The sequence below is a fragment of the Sorex araneus genome, chromosome 3, assembly GCF_027595985.1.
Source record: "Sorex araneus isolate mSorAra2 chromosome 3, mSorAra2.pri, whole genome shotgun sequence".
Taxonomy (NCBI): domain Eukaryota; kingdom Metazoa; phylum Chordata; class Mammalia; order Eulipotyphla; family Soricidae; genus Sorex; species Sorex araneus.
In genome coordinates, this window is record NC_073304.1 from 73,823,237 (window position 1) to 73,846,456 (window position 23,220).

The window sequence follows — 23,220 nt, forward strand, 5'->3', positions numbered from 1 at the left end:
ATCACTCCTAGTCTCTTTGGGGGAACCCTACGGGGTGCCAGGGATCCAGCCTGAGAGTGCGCAAGGCAGATCCCACACACACTCTACTGTCATTTCTGCCTGCCCTCACTCCCGGTCTCTGTCCCCCAGCCCCCGGCAGCCTCTCCCCGGACGCCCACCTGCCTCCAAGCCAGCTCCTGGGCTCCCTGGCCGACGGCCTGCCCACCTCGCCACCCCCTGAGGATGCCAGCACTCTGAAGGTGTTCCGCTGCCTGGTGTGCCAAGCCTTCAGCACGGACAGCCTGGAGCTGCTGCTGTACCACTGCAGCGTGGGCCGCAGCCTGCCCGAGGCCGAGTGGAAGGAGGTGGCCGGGGACACCCACCGCTGTAAGCTCTGCTGCTATGGCACCCAGCTCAAGGCCAACTTCCAGCTGCACCTCAAGACCGACAAACACGCCCAGAAGTACCAGCTGGCAGCCCACCTCAGGGAGGGGGGCGGGGCCATGGGCACTCCCACGCCAGCACCCCTGGGAGAGGGGGCTCCATACGGGTCCATCCCACCCCTGCACCTGCGCTGCAACATCTGTGACTTTGAGTCCAACAGCAAGGAGAAGATGCAGCTGCACGCCCGCGGGGCGGCCCACGAGGAGAACAGCCAGGTGTACAAGGTGAGGGGCAGGTGTACAAAGCAAGGGGTGCAGGGGTACAAGGCGAGGGGCAGGTGTGCAAGGTGTGGGGCAGGTATACAAGGTGAGGGACAGTGTATAAGGCGAGGGGCAGGTGTGTAAGGTGTGGGGCAGGTATACAAGGTGAGGGGCAGACATACAAGGTAAGGGGTGCAGGTGTTCAAGGTGAGGGGTGCAAGATGTGGGGCAGGTGTGCAAGGTGAGGGGGGTAGGGCAGGGCAGGGTTGGGGCAGAGGGTGCCTCCCTGGTGATGGTGTTGGAGATCCAGAGAGAATGCAGTCACCCACTCCAGGGAGACAGACACGAGGGCGCTCTGGGCAAACTGAATCCAGTCCTTTATTCCGCTTTTCTGTGTGTGGCCAGAGGGAGGGTTCCCATAACCAGAAGTCCAAGAGGACAATCCAGATTCCACCCCCCCTATCCTCAGGAGTCTGGGATGGGGCGCAAAAGCAGGACCCCTCAGGCAGTCATCGGAAGGGGTGTGGAGGGCAGGTGCTACTAGCTCCGGCCCCTCGTGGGCTGGGGTGGCGGGGGCGTCAGGAGGCGGCCCCTTCCTTCAGACCTCAGCAGCCCCCTCCCTGCGCGCTTCCAGTTTCTGCAGGAGATGGAGGGGGCGGCGGCCGAGCCCGGGCTCTTCCGCTGCCTGCTGTGCGCCTGGGAGGCGCCGTCGCGCCTGGCCGTCCTGCACCACCTGCGCGCGCCCGCGCACCGCGACGCCCAGGCCCAGCGGCGGCTGCAGCTGCTCCAGAGCGGCCCCGCGGCGGCCGAGGACGGGCTCTCGGGCCTGCACAGCATCCTGAGCTTCAGCCACGGGCCGCTGCCCACTGCGGGTGAGCCAGTGCAGCCAGTGCCGGGGGCGGACGCAGGAGGGGGCGGGGCGGCCCGGGGAGGTGCACCCCGAACACTGCCTTGGGATGGAGCGGAGAAAGGGGTGATGCCGCAGGCTTTCAAAGGCCATTTGGGGGGTGGTGTCTGAGAGCTGTCGTGGGAGGAGGCTTGGGAAGGGCCGTGGGCTGGCCGCAGGAGCCGGTCAGGAAAGAGAGAGGTATAGAAGAAAGTGCCACGCCCTGCCCGCTGGCCCTGGGCACGGGAAGAGGCGGGGCTGGAGCGCAGTCTCGGGGGAGCGCGCAGCTTCTTCCTGTCTTTCAGGGGGTCTTCAGGGGGAGCGCTGAGCTTGGGGGGCCCCTCCTGCAGCCCAGGTTCTCCCGGCAGACCTGAAACAGCCCCTGGGCACTGCTGGTCCCGGAAGTGCAGGGAGCAGCGTCCATACCGGGCAGTCAGAGAAGGGCATGGGCACTCCGGCTTGGCACAGGGGCCAGCGGTGGGCGCGGGTGAGGGCAGGGGAGCCGGCCCGGAAACAGGCAGCATTGACTGGTGCTAATTGAATTGCCAATACGCAGGCTGCAGCTAAGTGCCGGAGGGGCCCAGATCAATAGCTAACGATCCCAGCGCAGGGCTGAATGGAGTTAAGGAACTTTAACACTTTAATTAGGCCGCCACCGAAAATAAATTCCAACACATCTGTCAATTCTTCCTTGAGTGGTAATCTCCTCTCCCGGCCAGGCCTGCAGCCTCCCGCACCCCACCCCACTTCACTCAGCCTTCCCAGGGGCCCCCCCTTCCTCTTCACCTCTGGGGGTCCCCACTCCTTGGGGTTTCTATTGTCTACAGATGGCTTGTCCCCCCCCTCCCCCCACCGCCTTTTATTTATTTATTTTTTTGGGGGTCACATCCTGTGACACTCCGGGGTGACTCAGGTTCTGCACTCAGGCATCACTCCTGGCAGTGCTCAGGAGACCATATGCAATGCGGGGGATCGAACCCGAGTCAGCTGCGTGTAAGGCGAGCACCCTTCCTGCTGTACTAGCGCGCCGGCCCCCTCCCCCCTGCTGTGGTGTTGGGGATCGAACCCAGGCCTCACAGACGCAGGCCACATCCCCTGTCCTCATCATTTTTATTTCTTGCGGTACCGGGGACCGAACCCCAGGGCCTCACGCGTGCCAGGAGAGAGGTTTACCCCAGAGCCACGTGCCGAGTGACAGGTCTGTACGCAGCCTCTGTCGCAGTGAGCGCGTCCCTGCTCTGCGTCTGTCTTTGGAGGCTTTTTTGTTTTCTACCTGTTGAGTCATCGTAGCTGCTCTGCTTCCTCTCCTCCCCCGCCCCATCAGCTGAGTCTCTCCTCCCCCTCCGCAGGGAAGGCTCCCGGCACTCCCTTGGCAGAGCCCCCCATCCCAGAGAGAGACACCCAGAACAAGACAGAACCATCGGGTGAGTAGCCCATTTGTCTTCCACCCTTGCCCTGCCACCCTCAGCACTGGCCTGTGCTGAAATGCCAAAGGGACCTTTGGCAGTCCAGATGTCCCCATCAAGAATTCCTGAGTGGCAGGAGCCAAACTGAGGGGGTACGGGCACCTGGGGGGAGGGGGCTGGTGCCGTGCAATGTTAGGTGCATTTTTTTTCTTTTTGGGTCACACCCCACTAGTGCTCAGGGGTTACTCCTGGCTCTGCCCTCAGCAATCACTCCTGGCCATGAGGTGGGGGGAACCATACAGGATGCCGGGGATCAAACCCGGGTCAGCCATATGCCAGGCAAACACTCTCCCTGCTGTAGTATCGCTCCGGCCCCAGCCTGGCCAGCAGTCTGCTGAGCCAGCCCTGCCCGCTCCCCTCCTACGTAGGCTCGAGGCCCAGGCTGTGCTTGGCCGCCTCTCTCCCACCCTGCACCTCAGGGCCCAGGCCCAACCCCCTGATGGCTGCGGGCCAGCCACACCAACTTCCTCCTCTCCCTTCCCCTTCAGCTCCTGAAGACGCGGAGGAGAAGAGCGGGCCTGTGGGAGACAGCACCAGCCAGACCACGGTCAGAACTGGGGGATCGGGAACAACTGTGGGGGCTGGGGCGAGGAGGGGGCGTCTGGTTTTGTTTTGTCCACTCAGGCTCTGAGGGTGGAAATTCTAGTCACGGAGCATTCCCGAGACTTCAGGCCGCAGCTCTACCTGGTTTGCTGGGCTCCGAGCCCTGCCAGAAGCCCATGGACCCGGGCCCAGGCTCAGCCTCGTGCCCCACCCCCCACCCCGGGGTCCAGACATGGGGTCCAGAGGGGAGCAGGGGGCTGAGGGTCTGAGGAAGGCAACCAAGACTCGTGCCGCCGCCCTGCCCCTGATGACCAGCTACTACCCTGCCCTGGCACCTTCCCCCCCAGGGTCACCCTCCCCAGAGACCTGCAGCTGTGCCAGGCGCCGGGACCCAGGCCACTGCCCAACCTCGGCGGGACCCAGGAGGGTTGGTTGTGAGCTGGGATCCCAGCCTGTGGTCCCAAGGGGCCTACACAGCACACAGCTCCCCAAGCTGGCCTCGTGGCCGCCATGCCACTGGTGCCACCCTCTAAAGGCCCCTTAGCTCCAGGAGTGGCCTCTGCCCTCCATGCCCTGATGCCCTGCCCAGGCCTCTCCCAGGGGGAACCTCCCACGCCCCTCTCTGTTGGCCATCCCTGCCCTGACATGCCGGCACAGAGACAGCGGGCAGGAGAGGCCCTGAGTCGGGCACCCCAGCGCCTCCGGCTGTGTGGCCCTGCCCGGCTCATCAGGGGACATGGCGGAGATCTCTCTCTCTCTTTTTTTTTTTTTTTGCTTTTGGGTCACACCCGGCAATGCACAGGGGTTACTCCTGGCTTGGCACTCAGGAATTACTCCTGGCAGTGCTCAGGGGACCATATGGGATACTGGTTTTTGAACCTGGGTTGGCCGCGTGCAAGGCAAAAGCCCTACCCGCTGTGCTATCGCTCCAGCCCCCGAGATCTCTTTTCTTACCCACCCTGCCTGCCAGGGTCTTCTCCATCCCTCTGACATCTGCCCTCCCCAGCCCTGCTCGATGCCTCTGCAGGTCCCTCCCCTGGCCTCCTCCTGACACAGCCTCCCTGCTCCCTTAGTGGCTCAGCCGCTGCTATTATCCCTTCCTTTTGTTGCGGGCTGGGGAGGTTCCACCCTTCAGGTAAACAAACCACAGCACCCCATCCCACCCCCCCGCCCGCCACCCCCAGTGGGCCAGCCAAGCTGGCCATCGTGGAGGTGCTGGGCTTGGGGGACGCCCCAGCAGAGGCAGGCCCTGCTTGGTGCTGGCAGCTGGAAGCAGAGTGAGGTGTGGACAGAGGCCGGTGGGCAGTGCCCGCCTCGGTCTCGGTCCCCAGGAAATGAGGGGCGGGGGGGAATCAGTTTTCCACCCTGGAGTGGGTGTCTCCCTGTCAGGCCCACACGCACCCTGGACCTGGGCATGGGGGTCAGGGTGGTGTCACATCGGTGTGACAGTGGGGTCTGCAGGCCCTGATGCCTCGGCTGCTGTCCCTGTGTGTCCCCAGGTGTACTGCTGCCCCTACTGCAGCTTCCTGAGCCCGGAGTGCAAGCAGGTGAGGGCTCACGCCCTGTCCCAGCACGCGGTGCCACCCCGGTACAGGTGCCCGCTGTGCCAGGAGCAGCTGGTGGGCCGGCCTGCCCTGCACTTCCACCTCAGCCACCTGCACAACGTGGTGCCCGAGTGTGTGGAGAAGCTGCTGCTGGTGGTGAGTGTGGCCGGCACCTGGCCAGGTGGACGAGGAAGGGGGACTGAAGGGGGCGGGGGGGCCCAGGAGCGTGGGAGGAAGCAGCCCCTATGCAGCAGCTCCCCCGGGAGGCTGGGCACTGCTCCCCAGGATCCCCAGGGCTGCTGGAGCCGAGTGCTGGGGCTGGGCTCGGGCTGGGCCCAGGGCCAGGTGCATCGGCGTGGCCGGGGCGAGGCTGCCATGTGGGCTCCTTCCCTTCCAGGCCACGACTGTAGAGATGACCTTCTCGACCAAAGTGCTGCCCGCGCCCAGCACAAGCCCCCAGGGGGAGGGCCCAGAGCCCCCAGCTCCAGCGCTAGAACCCGGGTCCAGCAGAGACCAGGCCACAGGTAAGGACGGGGTGGCGCTGGGAATCCTCCCAGGAGGGTAGGGAAGGGGTGTGTAAACACACCCACGGCCTGGCGTTTGGGGGGCAGAGGGGCCGCACTCCTCTCTCACTGCCTCCCCTTTCTGTCCCCTAGAAGGCCCTCACCTCACCCCGGAAGCCAGTCCCGGGGCTCTTCCTGAGCCTCCCCCACCCGCAGCCGAGGCCCCAGACAAGCCCGCAGGGAGCCCGGAGCGGCCCCCTTCTCCAGCCCCCTCGCCAGCACCCCGGCCAGAAGCCCCAGCCGAGGAACCGGTCCCAGCACCACCTGCTGCTGAGGAGGAAGAGGGCCCTGCTGGAGAGCCCCGCCCTGCAGAGCCCGCCCCCCCGGACACCCGCCACCCCCTAACCTACCGGAAGACCACCAATTTCGCCCTGGACAAGTTTTTGGACCCCGCTCGGCCCTACAAGTGCACGGTGTGCAAGGAGTCCTTCACGCAGAAGAACATCCTGCTGGTGCACTACAACTCCGTCTCCCACCTGCACAAGATGAAGAAGGCTGCCGTGGACCCCGCCGGCCCAGCCCGGGGAGAGGCCGCGCCCACCACCGCCACGGCCGCCTCCGACAAGCCCTTTAAGTGCACGGTGTGCCGGGTCTCCTACAACCAGAGCTCCACCCTGGAGATCCACATGCGCTCCGTGCTGCACCAGACGCGCTCCCGGGGGGCCAGGCCCGACCCCAAGGCCGACGGGCTGGAGCGTGGCCCCGAAGATGCCAAGGAAGGCGAGATGGAGGGAGAAGTGGGCCTCGAGAAGAGGGGCCCCGACCCAGGGGGCTTCGCGTCCGGCTTGCCCTTCCTGTCCCCACCTCCCCCGCCCTTGGACATGCACCGGTTCCCGGCCCCTCTCTTTGCGCCCCCGGTGCTGCCCCCCTTCCCACTGGTGCCCGAGTCCCTGCTGAAGCTCCAGCAGCAGCAGCTGCTCCTGCCCTTCTACCTCCACGACCTCAAGGTGACGCCCAAGCTGGCCCTGGCGGGACCCGCACCCCTGCTGTCCCTGCCGCCCGCCGCCCCGCCGCCACCCCCAGCCCCCAAGTCTGAGCTGGCCGAGCGGGAGTGGGAGCGGCCCCCCGTGGCAGAAGAGGGGAACGAGGCAGGGCCCGCTTCGCCCCCCAACCCAGCGCCCAACGAGGCGGCCCGCACTGCAGCCAAGGCGCTTCTGGAAAACTTCGGGTTTGAGTTGGTGATTCAGTACAACGAAGGGAAGCAGGCCGCACCCCCTCCCCCGACCCCACCGCCCCCAGAGGCCCTGGGCAGCGGCAGCGACAAGCTGGCCTGCGGAGCCTGTGGGAAGCTCTTCTCCAACATGCTCATCCTCAAGACGCACGAGGAGCACGTGCACCGCCGCTTCCTGCCCTTCGAGGCCCTGAGCCGGTACGCAGCCCAGTTCCGGAAGAGCTACGACAGCCTGTACCCACCCCCGGCCGAACCCCCCAGGCCTCCCGAGGGCCCACTGGAGTCGCCCGCCCCCCAGCTGGGCCCACCCTTCCTGGTGGCTGAGTCCGACGCCGGGGGCGCCCGGCCCCCCGAGGAGCGTGGCCGAGCTGGACGCTGGCCCCCTGAGGAAGAGGATGGTGCCAGGGGCAGCCTCGCCCCGCTCCTGCCCGCCGGCCGCCGCTTCTCCAGAACCAAGTTCACCGAGTTCCAGACCCAGGCCCTGCAGTCGTTCTTCGAGACCAGCGCCTACCCCAAGGACGGAGAGGTGGAGCGCCTGGCCGGGCTGCTGGGCCTGGCCAGCCGGGTGGTGGTCGTGTGGTTCCAGAACGCCCGCCAGAAGGCGCGCAAACACGCCAGCGAGGTGGGGCCCGCGCCCCCGGGAGGCGGCCCCGGGGGGTCATCGGGCTGCCGGCGCTGTCACGCCTCCTTCTCCTGCGTCTTCGAGCTGGTGCGGCACCTCAAGAAATGCTATGACGACCAGCCCCCAGAAGAGGAGGAGGAAGAGGCCGAGCGAGGGGACGAGGAGGAAGAGGTAGAAGAGGAAGACGCCGACGAGGAGCAGGGCCCGGAGCCCGCGCCAGGGCCCGAGGGCCCGTCCCCGGAACCTCTGGACAGGGAAGAGCCAAACCAGGCGGAGGCCGCAAAGCCGGGCAGCAAAGAGCCCGAAGGCCGGGTCGCTGCCTCGCCGGCCCCCACGCACGCCTGTGACCAGTGCGCCGCGGCGTTCCCCAGCCACGACCTCCTGGCCGCTCACCGCCGACTTCACTTCCTGCCCGTGGTGCCGCCCGGCGCGGCTCCCCACCTCCTAGACCTGCCCCTGCTGGTGTTTGGGGAGCGCAACCCCCTGGGGGCGGGCGCCCCCACGGTGCCGGGGCCACCCCTCAAGCGGAAGCACGAGGACGGCAGCCTGTCCCCCACGGGCAGTGAGGTGGGGGGCGGCGGGGAGGGCGAGCCGCCCCGGGACAAGCGTCTGCGCACCACCATCCTGCCGGAGCAGCTGGAGATCCTGTACCGCTGGTACATGCAGGACTCCAACCCCACCCGCAAGATGCTTGACTGCATCTCCGAGGAGGTGGGGCTCAAGAAGCGCGTGGTGCAGGTCTGGTTCCAGAACACCCGGGCCCGGGAGCGCAAAGGCCAGTTCCGGGGCACCCCGGGGGGCGTGCCCAACCCGGCAGCCAAGCCTCCCGGGCCCCCTGCCCCGGGCCCCGCCCCCTTCCCCAAGTTCAACCTCCTGTTGGGCAAGGTGGAAGAGGGGCCGGGCAGGGAAGTCCCAAAGAGGGAAGCCCCCGTTTTTCCCTACCCCCCGGTCAATTCAGCCGCTGCCCCCCTGGCCTTCCTGCCGCCTGCAAAAGAGCCCAGCGCCCCCACACCGGAGCCCCCTGCACCTGTACCTCTCCCGCCCGCCCCAACCCCCGGCGAGGACGAGGGCCCGGAGGAGCCCTCCAAAGCGTCCCCCGAGAGCGAGGCCTGCAGCCCCTGTGCCGGAGACCTCAGCGATTCCTCGGCTTCCAGCCTGGCCGAGCCCGAGTCCCCGGGGGCGGCGGGGGCGAGTGGGGGAGGGGGCGGGGGGGCAGGGGCCCCCGATGGCCTGGGGCAGCGGCGCTACCGGACCCAGATGAGCAGCCTGCAGCTGAAGATCATGAAGGCCTGCTACGAGGCCTACCGCACTCCCACCATGCAGGAGTGCGAAGTGCTGGGCGAGGAGATCGGGCTGCCCAAGAGAGTCATCCAGGTGTGGTTCCAGAACGCCCGCGCCAAGGAGAAGAAGGCCAAGCTGCAGGGGGCCGCCGCAGGTGGGGGCGGCGTGGGCGAGGGCCCCCTGGGAGCCCAGCGGGCCGACTGCCCCTACTGCGACGTCAAGTACGACTTCTACGTGTCCTGCCGGGGCCACCTCTTCTCCCGCCAGCACCTGGCCAAGCTCAAGGAGGCCGTGCGCGCCCAGCTGAAGAACGAAAGCAAGTGCTATGACTTGGCCCCGGCCCCCGAGGCCCCTCCGGCTCCCAAGGCCCCACCCGCTGCCGCAGCCGCGCCTGCCTCGCTGCCGCTGGGGACTTCCCCAGCCCTGCCTCGCCTGGCCCCTGTCCTCTTGTCGGGTCCAGCTCTGGCCCAGCCCCCACTGGGCAGCTTAGCTCCTTTCAGTTCAGGTGAGTGGGCGGGGGGAAGGAGGGGGTGTCCTCCAGGCCCTCAGGCCTTTGCTTGGCGCCCCTGGGAGAGGGGACCAGCCGGCAGGGGTGGAGGTGGGAGAGGAAGGGGTGCAGCGGGGAGGAAGGGAGCCGGGCCAGCAGGCGGCTTCACCCTGCCTCCCTCTTTTTATCTCTCCAGGCCCCGCAGCCTCCTCAGGCCTCCTGGGCCTTGCCACCTCGGTCCTGCCCGCCACCACCGTGGTCCAGACTGGCCCAGGTTGTCCCTTACCTCAGAGACCCGGGCCCGATCCGGCCAACACCTCCACAACAGGCCCCCCCGACCCTGCCCCGGGCCCACCCGCTGAGCCCTCTGGGGACACGGGCTCTGCTGAGCGGAAGCCGGTGGCAGCCCCCGCCAACGCCTCGGCTGACGCCCTCAAGAACCTCAAAGCGTTGAAGGCCACTGTCCCCGCCCTGTTGGGGGGCCAGTTCCTGCCCTTCCCCCTGCCCCCTGCGGGAGGGGCCACCCCACCAGCCGTCTTCGGCCCCCAGTTGCAGGGGGCCTACTTCCAGCAGCTCTATGGCATGAAGAAGGGGCTGTTTCCCATGAACCCCGTGATACCTCAGACCCTCATCGGACTGCTCCCCAACACTCTCCTCCAGCCTCTGCCCCAGGCCCCCGAGCCCACCGCCACGGCACCCCCCAAGCCCTCTGAACTGCCCGCCCCGGGGGAGGGGGAGGCCGGGGAAGCCGATGAGCTGCTGGCGGGCAGCGCGGGCATCTCCACCGTCGACGTGACCCACCGCTACCTGTGCCGCCAGTGCAAGATGGCGTTTGACGGGGAGGCGCCGGCCGCTGCCCACCAGAGATCCTTCTGCTTCTTTGGGCGGGGCTCCGGGGGGCCCATGCCCGCCCCCCTGCGGGTGCCCGTCTGCACCTACCACTGCCTGGCGTGTGAGGTGCTGCTGAGCGGCCGCGAGGCCCTGGCCTCCCACCTGCGCTCCTCGGCCCACAGGCGCAAGGCGGCCCCGGCCCCAGGAGGCCCCCCCATCACCGTCACCAACGCCGCCACGGCCGCCACGGCTGCTGTGGCTTTTGCCAAAGAGGAAGCAAGATTACCTCACACGGACTCCAACCCAAAAACTACTACTACCTCTACACTTCTAGCTTTATAAACAGATAAACCAAGATGTGGGGAGCTGCAGGAGGGGCGGGCTCAGGGCTCCCTCCCTGACTCTGACAGGGGCTGGGTGGGGGTCCAGACCCCTCCCCTCGACCCTCGGCTCCACCCACCTCACCCTCCGTGGGCTTCACACACACCCCACCTCCAGCAGCGTCCTGCCTCCTCCTCCCTCCCCCCCACCACCCCAGACACGTCTTCCTCATGACTCCCTGCCCAGGCGCCCTCTCGTGCCCCTGCCACCCATTCAGGGCCACCCTGCCCTGGTGCCCAAACTCCTCTTGATTGCATTCCCCACCACCCCTTTACCCGCTGAATTCCCAGTCACCCCCAGCTCCTACACACAGACACACAGACACCTGTTATCCCATGCTGTTCCGCTGACAGAGAAAACACCAAAAAAAAATTATATATATATATATAATAATGAGAGAGAAAAGAAAGGAAAAGAGAAAACCCAAGCAAGACAGAGAAGAGGGGAGGAAACGTGCATCAACACTTCCCTTTCTCCTTCCATGCCCTTGTCCAGAGCGCCATACCGCTCAAACTTGACAGATACCCAAACTGGCTCCCAAGGTGGGGGCCTGGGATGGGCCAGGAGCCCATGGAACTCAAACCAAACTGGAGGTTGGCGCCGGGGAGATAGCTCCCCACTCCTTCCCAAGCCCCTTCCTGCCAGGGAGCTCCTGCGGCCGGCCCGGACTCTAGGGGAAGCCGCTGACAACCCCCACCCTGCTCCCTGGGAACTGCAGTAACTTATTCTCAAAGGCTTTAAACAGAGATCCTCTCAGCAGCCGTGGGCCTGCCCCTCGTCCCAGCCCTGCCATGTGGGGGGTCCAGCCCCCGGGACCGGCACTGCCCACCAACAGCAAATCCAAAGTTCTTAAAAAAAAAATACAAAAAAAAAAATCCTGAAACACACACACAACCAAAAACCAAACAAAACAAATACAAGAGCGAGAGAGCAAGTGAGCGCGGGCGCGTGCACATTCGCACAGGAGAGATGGAGAGACCAGATGGAATGAACTAAAGAAAAACTTGGAATATACAAAAAAAAAAAAAAAAACCACCTGAAAACTCCCATCCAACAAGTGGTCATTTCCTGTTTGTGTCACTTTCTTCCCTGTCTGTGAGGGTCTCTGACTGCCTCCTCTTTGGAGGATGGGCTGGGGCAGTGATAGAGCCTGAAAGAGCAGCTGCCCTGCTCTCCCAGGAAAGGAGGAAATGCTTTTAGTATTGACCAGGACAGGTGGCACCCACTCCCAGCGGAATCAGAAAAGTCCACACCAGACCTGAGAGAGAGAGTGCAGGGGTGAAGGTGCTTGCCTTGCACATGGCAGATCTGTGTTCAGTGTCCGGCATCATATATGGTCCCCCAAATACCACCAGGAGTGATCCCTGAGTGCAGAGCCAGGAGTAAGCATCGCTGGGTGCAACCTGAAGACCAAAATAAATAAATGAGCTAGAGGAGCGTTCACCTGGCTTCAGTGAGCCTCAGAGAGTTGAGTGTCGCAACACAAGAACCCAACTAAAGTGGCACCAGAGAAGAAGCAGGTGCTTCATTTGGGTAGACACTGCCCCGCCCTTCCAGCATTCCCCCCCCACACACACACCATACACACACACACACACACACACACACACACACACACACACGCAGGTCTTGCCAGCCCCTGGGTTTATACTTCCCAGAGGTGGTCACAGACCAAGTCAATACTGTGATGGAAACTTAATGCACAGATGAAAAAACTGGGGTCCCTAGTCCCCCTGACATGATTCTCATGTCCTGTCCCAGTCATTTGGAAATTCCTGCTTGAAGGGCCGGAGCGATAGCACAGTGGCCAGGGCATTTGTCTTGCACGCAGCCAACCTGGGTTCTATCCCTAGTACCTCATAGGGCTCCCTGAGCTCACCAGGAGTGATCCCTGAGCACAGAGTCAGGAGTAAGCTCTGAGCACCGCTGGGTGTGGCTCCAAAACAAAATCAAAACTCCAGCTGGAACAAATCAGGGGCGGGGTGGAACTAGTTTTCCTGATAATGCCCAAAAAGCAGGGTGGGTGGTTTGAGGGGCACGATCCATCTCTGAGCGTTTCCCTAAAGATACTTTTCTCTCGCCTTTTGAAATTCTGCTTATAGAACAGCATAGCAGCATGGGTAGGAGGAAAGAAACTTTTTCACTCTGCTTTCTGGGAACGTAAGGCCTAGACAGGTTGAAAACAAACTAGGAGGAAAGGAGGAAATGTTTTTGAGAAGCCTCGGCCCACCGTCCAAGCAAGGGAGCATTGGAGGTGACGGGCCACAAGCTTGGGGGAGAGACATAGTGGGGCAGGTCGGCTTTAGGCTAAATCCAAACAAGTTCCTCAGGCATCTCCCCTCTCCTTGTCTCCCTAGCATTTCAACAACCTCCCCAATACCCTGGTCTGCGCAGAGCACGTCCATTCTGGTAACAGGACTGACATCAAGTAATTGCCCTGCCCTGGTCCCCCATAGTGTGGGGACCCAAGGAGCCAGCTGACTGCTGGCACGTGGGCATGCTTCTCGAGGGGCATTGTTCCACATCCCCGGTGTAAGCTTGGCTCCCTACAGCCCTTTTCTCAGACTGGAAGTCCTGCGTGGGTGGGTGGGGATTAGACTCTGCTCCTGAAGAAACACAGGGGGCCAGCAAAACACATCCCTGACCCCAGTGCTGAAGATGAAGGCCAAGTCTCCGGGTGCCACTGCATTGTTTCTCCTGTGGCATCACTGACCCAGAGCAAGGGTTGCCAGATGCCTGGCACGTTCCCTGTTTGCTATTGGTAGACCTTTCAGTGAGCCGTTATTAATGCTCTTAGACTAGGTCCAGGATGTTTAGGACATACATAATAGGTCCTAAAGCTTCCGGATTCTGGTCGTACTTCCTGCCAGGGTCAGCACAGAGGTGAGGGATGGAAATGATCTTGCTCTAAATCCCTGTTTCTCAAAAGTGGGTGATAATGATGGGGGATGGAGAGACAGTACCGTGGATTCAATCCCTGGCACTGCATATGGTCCCCTTAACCCCACCAGGAGTAATCCTTGAGCTCAGGAGTAAACCCTGGGCACCACAGGGTATGGCTCCAAAATAAAGTAAATAAAAAGTGGGTGATAATCCCCAGGGTGGGGCAAGGGGGCCCTCAAGGTGTTGGAACAATTGAGGAAAGCAGTAGTAGTCCCATGTACAACAGCAGGAGAGTAGGACTTTGTTTGTTTAAAAAAATAGAGGAGGGGGGGCTGGAGTGATAGCACAGCGGGTAGGACGATTGCCTTGCACACGGCTGACCCAGGTTCGATTCCCAGCATCCCACATGGTACCCTGAGCACCGCCAGGAGTGATTCCTGAGTGCAAAACTAGGAAGTAACCCCTGTGCATCGCCAGGTGTGACCCAAAAAGAAAAAAAAAAAAGAAACCAAAGTTTGTGGGAAAACTAAAGTCTGTGGGAACAAAGAAAATCCGAAGGATTAGCCAGAGAGAGAGGGCACTTGCCTTGCATGCCGCCAATCCTGCAACCCCTGAGCACCACCCAGGAGAAATCCCTGAATAGAGAGACAAGAATAATTGTGGAACACAACCAGGTGTGACACCCAAATCCTCCACACAGACACACCCCAAAACATGATAGGGGCCAGAAAGATAGTAAGGCATTTGCCTTGCATCCCATTTGATCCCTTGCACCACACATGATCCCCTGAGCACCACCAGGACTAAGTGTGGCTCAAAAGCAAAAACAAACAAACATACAGACAAACAAACAAAACCTGAAGTACTAGTGGCCAAATGGGGTGGTGTTTAGCAATAGAAGCACAAAAAAATAACCCAGCCTTTCCCCGGCCCTCCAGCTCCTGGAGGTACTTTTGAAAGCACATACAAGAACCAAGAGAGTCGGGCTAGCGGCTGGAGCTATAGTACAGTGGGTAGGGCACCTGCCTTGCATGCAGCCAACCCAAGTTCGATCCCCAGCATCCCATGGTGGTCGCCTGAGCCTGCCAGGAGTGATTCCTGAGTGCAGAGCCTGGAATAAGCACTGAGCACTGCTGGGTGTGGCCCAAACATCCCTAAAAAATAGTGGGGCTGGTGAAACAGGACAAGGGTTAAGGAGCTTGCCTTGTGTCCTGCTGATCCTGGTTCAAATCCAGGTCCACATATGATCTCCTGAGCAACACCACCAGGAATCAGTCCTGAGCACAGAGCCAGGAATAGTCTCTGAGGACTTCTGGGTGCTCACCACTACCCCCCTCAAACACAAGACAAAACAAAACAAGAAAGTGGGGCCAACGAGATGGCTTGACACACTGAAGGGCGTACCTAGCATGCAAAGACACAGAGTACAGTCGCCAGAACTGAATTGTTCCCTGAGTATTGCTGGACAGCTCTCAGTGGCCCTGGAGACCCCTAGCACCGGGCCAGGTATGACTAAGAGTGGCCCCTGGGCCTTCTGAGCATTGCTTGGGAGACCCCTGGAAATAAGTAAATACATGAAAGAATGAAGAATTCCAACTCTTCCAGAAATGCTTGATTCCTTTCATTTGTGCATTGATGACATTCAGGGCTTGGGGACCACTTATTAGAGAGCTAGTGTAGGGGTCAAGCACCTAAATTCGATCCTTGGCCCCGAACACTAGAGGGTGTAGTCATGGATGTCCCTGGTTCTTTGGCATTGCCGGGTCCTAGCATTGAACTGTCCAGCACAATTGGTCAGATATCATCAACAATATTCCCGGACCTCTTGAGCACTATTTAGGAGCACTCCTCCCCCCAACACACACTCAGTCAATCACCCATCATTCTAGACATGCACATGTCTGTGCATAGTTGTACATCAGAGAACCACAGACACACAGTCAGAAACAGCAGCAAAGTCAGACGGAGAGAGCTAAGCGGAGATGCTCAAATGCCAGCACCATGAGAACATGGGCATGACCCAACCATGACCTAACACTCGCCATACGTGTAGAAACATCCCCACTACATGCGGCTTTCCTTCACACTTCTAGGAGATGCTTCTCATTGCTCAGGGAAACGCGAACCACAGTGGCAGGGCCCCCCTGTATTGAACCTGAATCCATGGAAAATAGACCTGAAAGGAGCTCTGGGGTGTGACAAGAGGGTGCAGAAGACAGATGAGAAATTTGGGGAAACCAGGAAAACTCATAAAAGCTGGAGGACCCTGGCCTGGGCCCCATGTTAGACAGGGACCCAGCCCCAGGATCTAGGAGCCAGGGGGCCGCCATGCATCCTCCTTCCTGGAGGACCCCCAAGACCAACGAAGTCCTCAGGAACACGAGAAAGGCTAGAGCCAGCCCGCAGGCCCAGGGGATCCCAGCACAGATGCCTTGTCCAAAGGTGACATGAAAATAACATTTTGAAGATCAGAATTGGGGCCCGTCAGATTGGGGGAAAGCTGAGACAGTCTCAGGAGAGTCTCACGAGGAGACTGCCCTTCACGGGGAGGACAGAGCATTCGGCGAGGACTCGCCTGGAGGAACGGTGGACACGGGGAAGATGTCTGGGATTTCTTGCCGCTCCCCAAGCATAGAGGGAAGGAAGTTAGGGAGGAAGCAGGTAGACTTTAGATGGGGCAGAAAGAGAAAGGGGAGGGGCGGAGAGTACAGCGAGTGAGGCACTTGCCTTACGTGCAGCCCACCTGGGTTCACCTGGTCCCCGAGCCTTGCCAGAAGTGATCCCTGAGCACTGCCAGGTGTGGCTCACCCCAATATCTATAAAATTAATAGTAATATATATTATAATAATATAACATTATATCATTAAATATATAATTATGATATTATGTTATTAAAATAATGGTCACTGTCATCCCATTGCTCATCGATTTGTTCGAGCGGGCACCAGTAACATCTCTCACTGATATTATTTTAATAATAAAATATGGTATATTTCAATAATGTAATATCAACTATATTATATCATTATAATAAATATATTATTAATATGGGCTGGAGCTATAGCACAGCGGGTAGGGCATTTTTGCCTTTCACGTGGCCGACCCCGGTTTGATTCCTCCTTCCCGTTCCTCTCGGAGAGCCCAGCAAGCTACCGAGAGTATCCTACCCGCACGGCAGAGCCTGGCAAGCTCCCTGTGGCGTATTTGATATGCCAAAAACAGTAACAACAAGTCTCACAATGGAGACGTTACTGGTGCCCACTCAAGCAAATCAGTGAGCAATGGGATGACAGTGATACAGTGATATCAACAATATATGTTAAGAGAAAATAAAGAGAAGAGGGAAGTGTCCACAGCCCAGCCAAGCGCATGCGGGCTCGCTCAGTGGTGGTGGTCCTGCGCTGGAGCAGGTGGCAGCAGGACCCCTACAGTTGCTCCTGGCACCCAGCCCTACATGAGCCTCCTCTTTTGGGCTTGTAGAACGACCTACCCAAGTTCATTCTGGAGAGTTCCATCATGACTGAGTGCCGCCACAGCTGGACCCATGCTTGGCCACCTCCCGGCACCCAGGCCGGCCTCCAGGAAGAGGCGCCACAGGGACCCTTCCCTCGGGGAGCCACAGAATCCACAGCCACGGCGCGACCACAGAAAGCAGCTCCCAGCCTCCAGCTCTCAGTGCCGAGGCCTCACGCGCTACAGGAACTGGGAGCGAAAGGAAGGACTTCGGAAAAGTACCCAGAGGGTTCTTCTGTAACGGCCACTGCCAGGGAGACACAGTTTTCTAACAAATCATATCTGCCAGACTGGACTGCCTCTCTGCTGCCCCCACCTAACACACACACTCACACACTCACACACTCTTGTATAATCACATACAGAGTCACACAGATACAATTTCACACAACACACACACACACACACACTGAGTCACACACTCTTATACATACAATCATACATTCACACCCAGAGTTATACAATCTCACACACACTCCCATACACAGTCCCACACACTGAGTCACACAATCATATACACAATCTCACACACACTCACAGTTACACTCACACACTCAACTCACAATTTCACACATGCTTTCACAAATCACACATTCAGATACACACAATCTTACACACATGATCACACGCACTAAGTCAAACACTCTTAAACACACAATCATATACACAATTGCACCCAGAGACTCATCTGCTCATGCAATCTCACACACGCTCACACACACAGTCACATTCTCATACATACATGCTCTCACACACTCATACTCATGATTTCACACCCGCTCTCACATAGTCGCACACTCTCATACACACAATCGCACACACACGCACACACATACTCATGCAGGACAGCACAAGGACATGAGGATGACTGGGAGGAAGCACGTGGCTACCTACAAGGTACCTGCTATCTAGGACAACTGTGTTTCTCTGAGTTCCACCCAACCGCATCTCGGTCACGAGAATATTTGTTTAAAACACAGTCCGGGCCTGAGAGAGAGAAGACGGGGGTTAAGGCGCTTGCTTGCCTTGCATGCAGCAGACACCAGTTCGATCCCCACTATCACATGGTTTCCCAAACACCTCCAGTAAAGACCTCCAGACACAGAGCCAAGAGTAACCCCTGAACACCACCAGGTGTGGCCCAAGTCCCCTTCCAAAGGAAAAAAAACCATAAAATATACACTCCTCAGACCAACTGAATCAGAAACCGCCTCCATGGTTCCAGCTCTCTGGAATGGGAGACCCACTGGTCAGACCGCTCAGCCCCGCCCACATCTCTGACCACCCCAACTCCCTATCACCCAGGGTCCAAGGAAGCAAAACCAGAGGCCACCACCAGGGGCGAGCATCACCCCAGACTGTCTTCTTTGTTACCCCCACATCAGCCCTGCTTCCAGCCTTTTGGAAATTGATGTCTTCTGCTGTGTTGACGTCCTTGCACAGGACTGTGTTGACGTCCTCGAACAGGAGAAAAGACACAAACACCGCCCATTCACGCCCCCCCGCTGTGAGCCGCCCAGCCTCCTGGGGCCAGGCCGGCTGCTTTCCCTGCTGCTGAAGTGGGTCCAAACTCCTCCATCCCTGCAGGGCTCGGTCTGTCCCCGCCTCCGGGCAGGTCTGATCACCCCTCAGGAGCGATCAGGTATCCTCTGACCTCACCCAGAGCCCAGTGACTGTCCAGGTCACTGATCTCCGACCACAGATGCCTCAGAAAAGCCCAGCATGCTCAGGCTTCTTCCAGGGCAAAGCCCGAGACGAGAAGGCCGATGGCCCTGCCTCTGGAGGAAACCCCGCCCGCGCCTACCAGAGGCTCTACCAGATTCTCTTTCTACCCGGGGTTGCGGCCGAGGCCCCACCTCTGATCCAGGTGGGCACCGAAAGATAAGGAAATCTGCCAGCTGCAGTGCCGGTGCCCTTGAAAAGCTCCTCAACACAACACTTCCCGGAGAGGTCTTTGGAGAAGGACAAGTTGGCGGTACCGTGGCCCTCCTCACGCCTGCCTCTCTCTAGGCCTAAAGCATGGCCCCTTCCTTCAGGCACTCGCTGAACATGGGCCTCCATGCTCCTTAAGAAGGGGCCAGCTCCTGGCAGCTGCACGCAGCCAGGCGCAAGGCTCAGAGGCCACTCTCCGGCCCACTCAAGGCGCCAGCATCTCTTCCTCTTCCTCCTTCCCAGAAGCTTCTGGCACCTTCTTTGTGACCACAGAGCAGGTTGGTCTCTCTGACTCCCTGTTCCGACATCTTTCCTAGCCCTGATCCCCAGGCCGGGGCTTTGGGTGCGACTCTTGCCCGCACCCTGGTCCCACTCTGCTCCAACCCCTCTGAGCTGCTGCTCAAAAACTCCCAGGCGGTGTCCCCTAGGTCCCTTTTAGGGGCAGGGAGGCTGGGTGGGAGGGTGTCTTGCTGGCCTGGCCTGCCATGCTGCTCCCGGGCACAGTGCCCCACCCACACCGGGCACCCCCAGCGCGCCGCCGCCAAGTGGCGGTCGTGAGCGGTTCTGGCGGCGCTGAGTTTGCCGCAGTGCCAGGCTCTGAGACCCTGATCACGAGACAGTGCGGCGCTGCCAAGCGTGGCGGCCTCTAGCTGGTTGGGTGCCAAGCGGTAGGACCCAGGTGGTGGAAGGGATGAAGGAGGGCTGGAGTGGCCGTGGGGGGTGGGGCAGGGGGGGAGGGAGAGCACCCAGGAGGGAAATCAGACACCGCACTTGTTAGAGTGCAGAGTCCGAGCGGGGTCTCCAGGAAGGGGCCCTTCTCATCCAGACCCCGGCCCCACAGCAGCCCCCCGCCCCCGCCCGCCCACCCACGCCCGCGTGGCAGTGTACAGACCCGGCGGAGGAGCTGCATCTTCACGGGGCCTGGCGGGACGCCAGGTGGGGCGCCCGTGCTCCAGCCTCTTCCTTGGGGTCTTGGCAATGGCGTCCTTCCTCCTTTGTGTCCTTAAGCCTCTGGCCCGTCTCTGCTCCATTCCCCAGGCCTAAGGAGGAAGGGGAAGGAGGCCCAGGCAGAAAAAAGTCTCTTCTCCTCTTCTCCCCACCAACTCTCTCTCTCTCTCTCTCTCTCTCTCTCTCTCTCTCTCTCTCTCTCTCTCACACACACACACACACACACACACACACACACACACACACGCACACACACACACACACACACGCACACACACACGCCCCTCACCTCTTCCCTTCTCAATCCTGGCACAACAAAACGATGCTCTTCGCCACACTGGCAAGAGTCCCTGCCGCCCTCCCCCGTTCTGCACAATGCCAGCGCCCGTGCCAGGTCCCTGTCATGCCAGGGCCCCCTTGGGGCTGACAAAGGGCCAGGCTGGCACCCGCCTGCTATCCCTGGGGAGCAGGCACGGCCCCTCCTTGGCACCGAGACGCTCCTGGCACTGGCCCGGCTACTCTTCCCGCCACTTGACCACCCTCGACTGGAAGAGGACCAAGACCTCTGCGAGCACCGCTCCTCCTCCAGCGGGCCAACCACCCCGGCGCCTCATCCCTGCCCTCCTCACTGCCTCTCGGGGGTCCCTGCGCCCCGCCCCCACCCCCGCCCCCAGGGCACCAGCCTGCTGGTGTGATGCCCGGGGCCCCCCTCCCAAGCCTGCCTCCTACGGCAGCACGACTCCCGCCGAGGCCCCTCCTCGCCGCCGCCTCTCCTGGCTCCATGGGCACCGGGGGGCCAGCTGCAGTGCCAGCCTGCAGGCACCAGGAAGCCCCTCCCGCAGCCCCGACGCCCTGCGCAGGCCCCCAACCTCTCTCCCCTCCTTCCACACCATGCCTCCGTCCTGCTGGTTGGACACTAGATTGGCAACCGCAGCACCAACCCCCACCCGTGCCCAGGAGGCTCCCAGCGCGCGCTTATGTGTGCGTGTACATGCGCACAGACACACACAGACACACACAGACGCGCACGCACGGCCCTGCGAGTGCCAGGCAGCGGTGGCAGAGGCTCAGCGAGGCTCCGTGCCTGGTCTACCGAGGAGCAGCCGATCCAGCACCCGGTCCAGCCCTGCTCGGGGATGGGCGGGTGGAGGGTGGCGGAGGCAGACGATGGCCTTAGGTTGGCAGCCGATGGCGCTGGGAGAATGGAGGGAACAGCTGCTCGTGGCCCAGCCTCCCTCCCTCCCCTCCGAGATCAGTGCCAAGCTGGGGGGAGGGGCGGGGGAGGGGTGGCATGGGGAGGCTGGCAGGCGCGGGGGGGCGGGGGGGCCGGCTTTGGCTGCCGCCTCTCCACTCTGCCATCTGTCTCGCTTCTCTCCCCACCCCCTTTCTCTCTCTCTCTCTCTCCTTCATCCAAAGCAAAAACACGAAGAGGAAAACAAGGTCCTCATCCTGCACCCTCCCACCCACCTTGGCCAGACCCCCTCTCCTCCCCTCGACTCACCACACCACACCACCACCAGCCATCTGCGTTCTCCTCGTGGGCTCGCTCCCCTTCTTGCCTTCGCCCGCACACCCCAACGGGTGCGATGTTCTCAAAAAATAGACACGTGAATATTTTTAAAAGCAACTTAAAAGGGAAGGAGGAAAAAAAAAACTATTTTCTTTGAGCATGTCCTGTCCTTCGGTGCCAATATTCATGGCAGGCAGAGGGAGGGGCCCCTGTCCTCAGCTGGTGCCCATGTCTCCATGCCAGGAGGAGGGGAGGCTGGGGGGTGGGTGGGTACGGGCGAGCTCTCTTCTCTCTGCGCCCGTGATGCTTTTCTTTTCTTTTTTTTTTTTCCCTCCTCTTCCACTTCCGGAGCAGATTCAAATAGATCTAGAGCCTCCCCCCCACCCCGCCCACCCCCACCCCCCGGTTCCCAGGGCCCCCTTGCCCTTCTCTCCCCGCTTTGGATTTCCCTCCTCGAGCACCCCTTCCTCTCTGTGCGTATGCGTGCGCGGAGTGCTCGCCTCCATGGCGGTGGGCACGGTGCCAGCCACCGCACAGCCATCTGCGATGCCTTCTGCACCCTCCACGATTTCTCTCCGCCACCTCCAGCCCCCGGGTGCCCTGCACCCAGCTCTCCACCTCCCTCCACCCCCGGTCCCCAATCATTAATTAGCTACTGAATTAATTAAATTGTGAATGCTAATTAACATTCCTACAGGGCAAGCTGCCAGGCTGGGGGGTGCCGAGGGGGTGTGAAGAAGAGACGGTGTAAGAGAGGGGACGGGGAGGGGGTGTCTGCCAAGAAGTACAGGGGGTGGGGGGAGATGGAAAGAAACTCAAATGGACCTGGGGGAAAGAGGGGAGGTAATGACACAAGAGGTTGGAAAGTGGGGCGTGTGCCCCAGTGCCAGGGAGCGCCATCCAATCACAGCAGCTGATTCCCCCCATGCAGCCCGGCCCAGGCTGGGGCAGAGGATATGCCTAGAATTGTGGGGAGAGGCCCGGGGGTCTCCACAGCCCCCAGCCCCCGACGGCCAGCAGGACCTCGAGCCCAGGGCACCGAGAGTAGGCTCTGCCTGAGGTCTCCCCTGGAATGGGATGGGGCTGTTCCATTAGCAGGAGATGTGGGGCCCCATCCTGACGATGCACGATGGACGCCAGGGCGCTGCCTGCCAGGATCCCCCGGAAGCCCGTGACCTAAGTGTGTCCAGGGAGCAGCACAGGGAGACTGGCCCATCGCCAGGGCCAAGGCCTGGAAGGAAGGGGCCGAGACTAATTCCGAGTCGGCGGCCTTTTGCAAAAGGGGCCCCGCTCCCCCGCCTGGTGCATGGATCCACGGTACTCGGGAAACACTGTAGGACCCGTCCCCAGGAGAGCTGAGCCTCCGTGAAGAGGTTCAGGGCCCTGCGTTCTGGCCGAAACACCAAACCGAACCTGCCGGGAATGTCTGACCCATTGACTCGCGAGTTTGTCAGGCCACACGGAAGCCTCAAGTGGAAATGTTCCAATTCAAGGATCAGGGAGGCCCAGAAGCAGTAGGAAGAACCGTGTCAGGTGATGGGGCTGGCTCTGTTCTGGAAGCTGGCAGCGGGTAGCGCTTCCGGTCCTCTGATGCCCTGTGCCGAGGGGCTGGGCTGCCCAACACCATGAGGGAAGGTCCCAGCCAGTCTGCAGGCAGTGCTGCAGAACCAGGGGCCTTCAGGGCCGAAAAGAGATCTTCGGAACTCGAAGTCTAATCCCTTTATTTTTAGGAGACGAAACAAGTTTGGAGTGGTGAAGTGTGTGTATTTTTTTAAATTTCTGATATTGTTTTAATTTGGGGGTCACACCTGGCAGTGCTCAAAGCATACTCCTGGCTCTGTGCTCAGGGATTACTCACTCCCCGTTGGGCTCCAGGGACCATATGGGATGCTGGGACACAAACCGGGTCGATCTCGTGCAAGGCCAGTGCTTTGCCCTGTGTATCTCTGCAGCTCTAAGGTAAAGTGTTCCATCTGGGCCGGCAGCACTGTCACTAGCGCCAGGCCTTCCTGGCGTCTGGTCTCGCTCTGACTCT

The 23,220-nt window shown here is 61.0% G+C and overlaps 1 protein-coding gene and 1 long non-coding RNA gene across 3 annotated transcripts in view; one reads left to right on the forward strand and one right to left on the reverse strand.

Annotated features, from left to right (window-relative positions):
* ZFHX2 (zinc finger homeobox 2) overlaps nt 1-11,647 on the forward strand; it is a 31,141-nt gene extending 19,494 nt beyond the window's left edge. The window contains exons 3-10 of the mRNA XM_055133975.1: nt 130-647; nt 1,258-1,495; nt 2,859-2,933; nt 3,464-3,522; nt 5,018-5,218; nt 5,460-5,586; nt 5,719-9,204; nt 9,383-11,647. Of these exons, the coding sequence (XP_054989950.1) occupies nt 130-647; nt 1,258-1,495; nt 2,859-2,933; nt 3,464-3,522; nt 5,018-5,218; nt 5,460-5,586; nt 5,719-9,204; nt 9,383-10,359 (5,681 nt within the window). The 3' untranslated portion in view covers nt 10,360-11,647. The remainder of the gene's footprint in view (nt 1-129; nt 648-1,257; nt 1,496-2,858; nt 2,934-3,463; nt 3,523-5,017; nt 5,219-5,459; nt 5,587-5,718; nt 9,205-9,382) is intronic.
* A 346-nt stretch (nt 11,648-11,993) lies between these two features.
* LOC129403696 (uncharacterized) lies at nt 11,994-21,439 on the reverse strand. Of its 2 annotated transcripts, none has more exons than XR_008629391.1 (4): nt 21,177-21,439; nt 19,620-19,767; nt 16,773-17,782; nt 11,994-16,097 (listed from the first exon to the last, which is right to left on the reverse strand). It is a non-coding gene; the product is annotated as an uncharacterized LOC129403696 (long non-coding RNA). The 2 variants fall into 2 exon arrangements; XR_008629392.1 differs by lacking the exon at nt 21,177-21,439 and adding an exon at nt 19,965-20,308.
* Nucleotides 21,440-23,220: the final 1,781 nt, after the last annotated feature.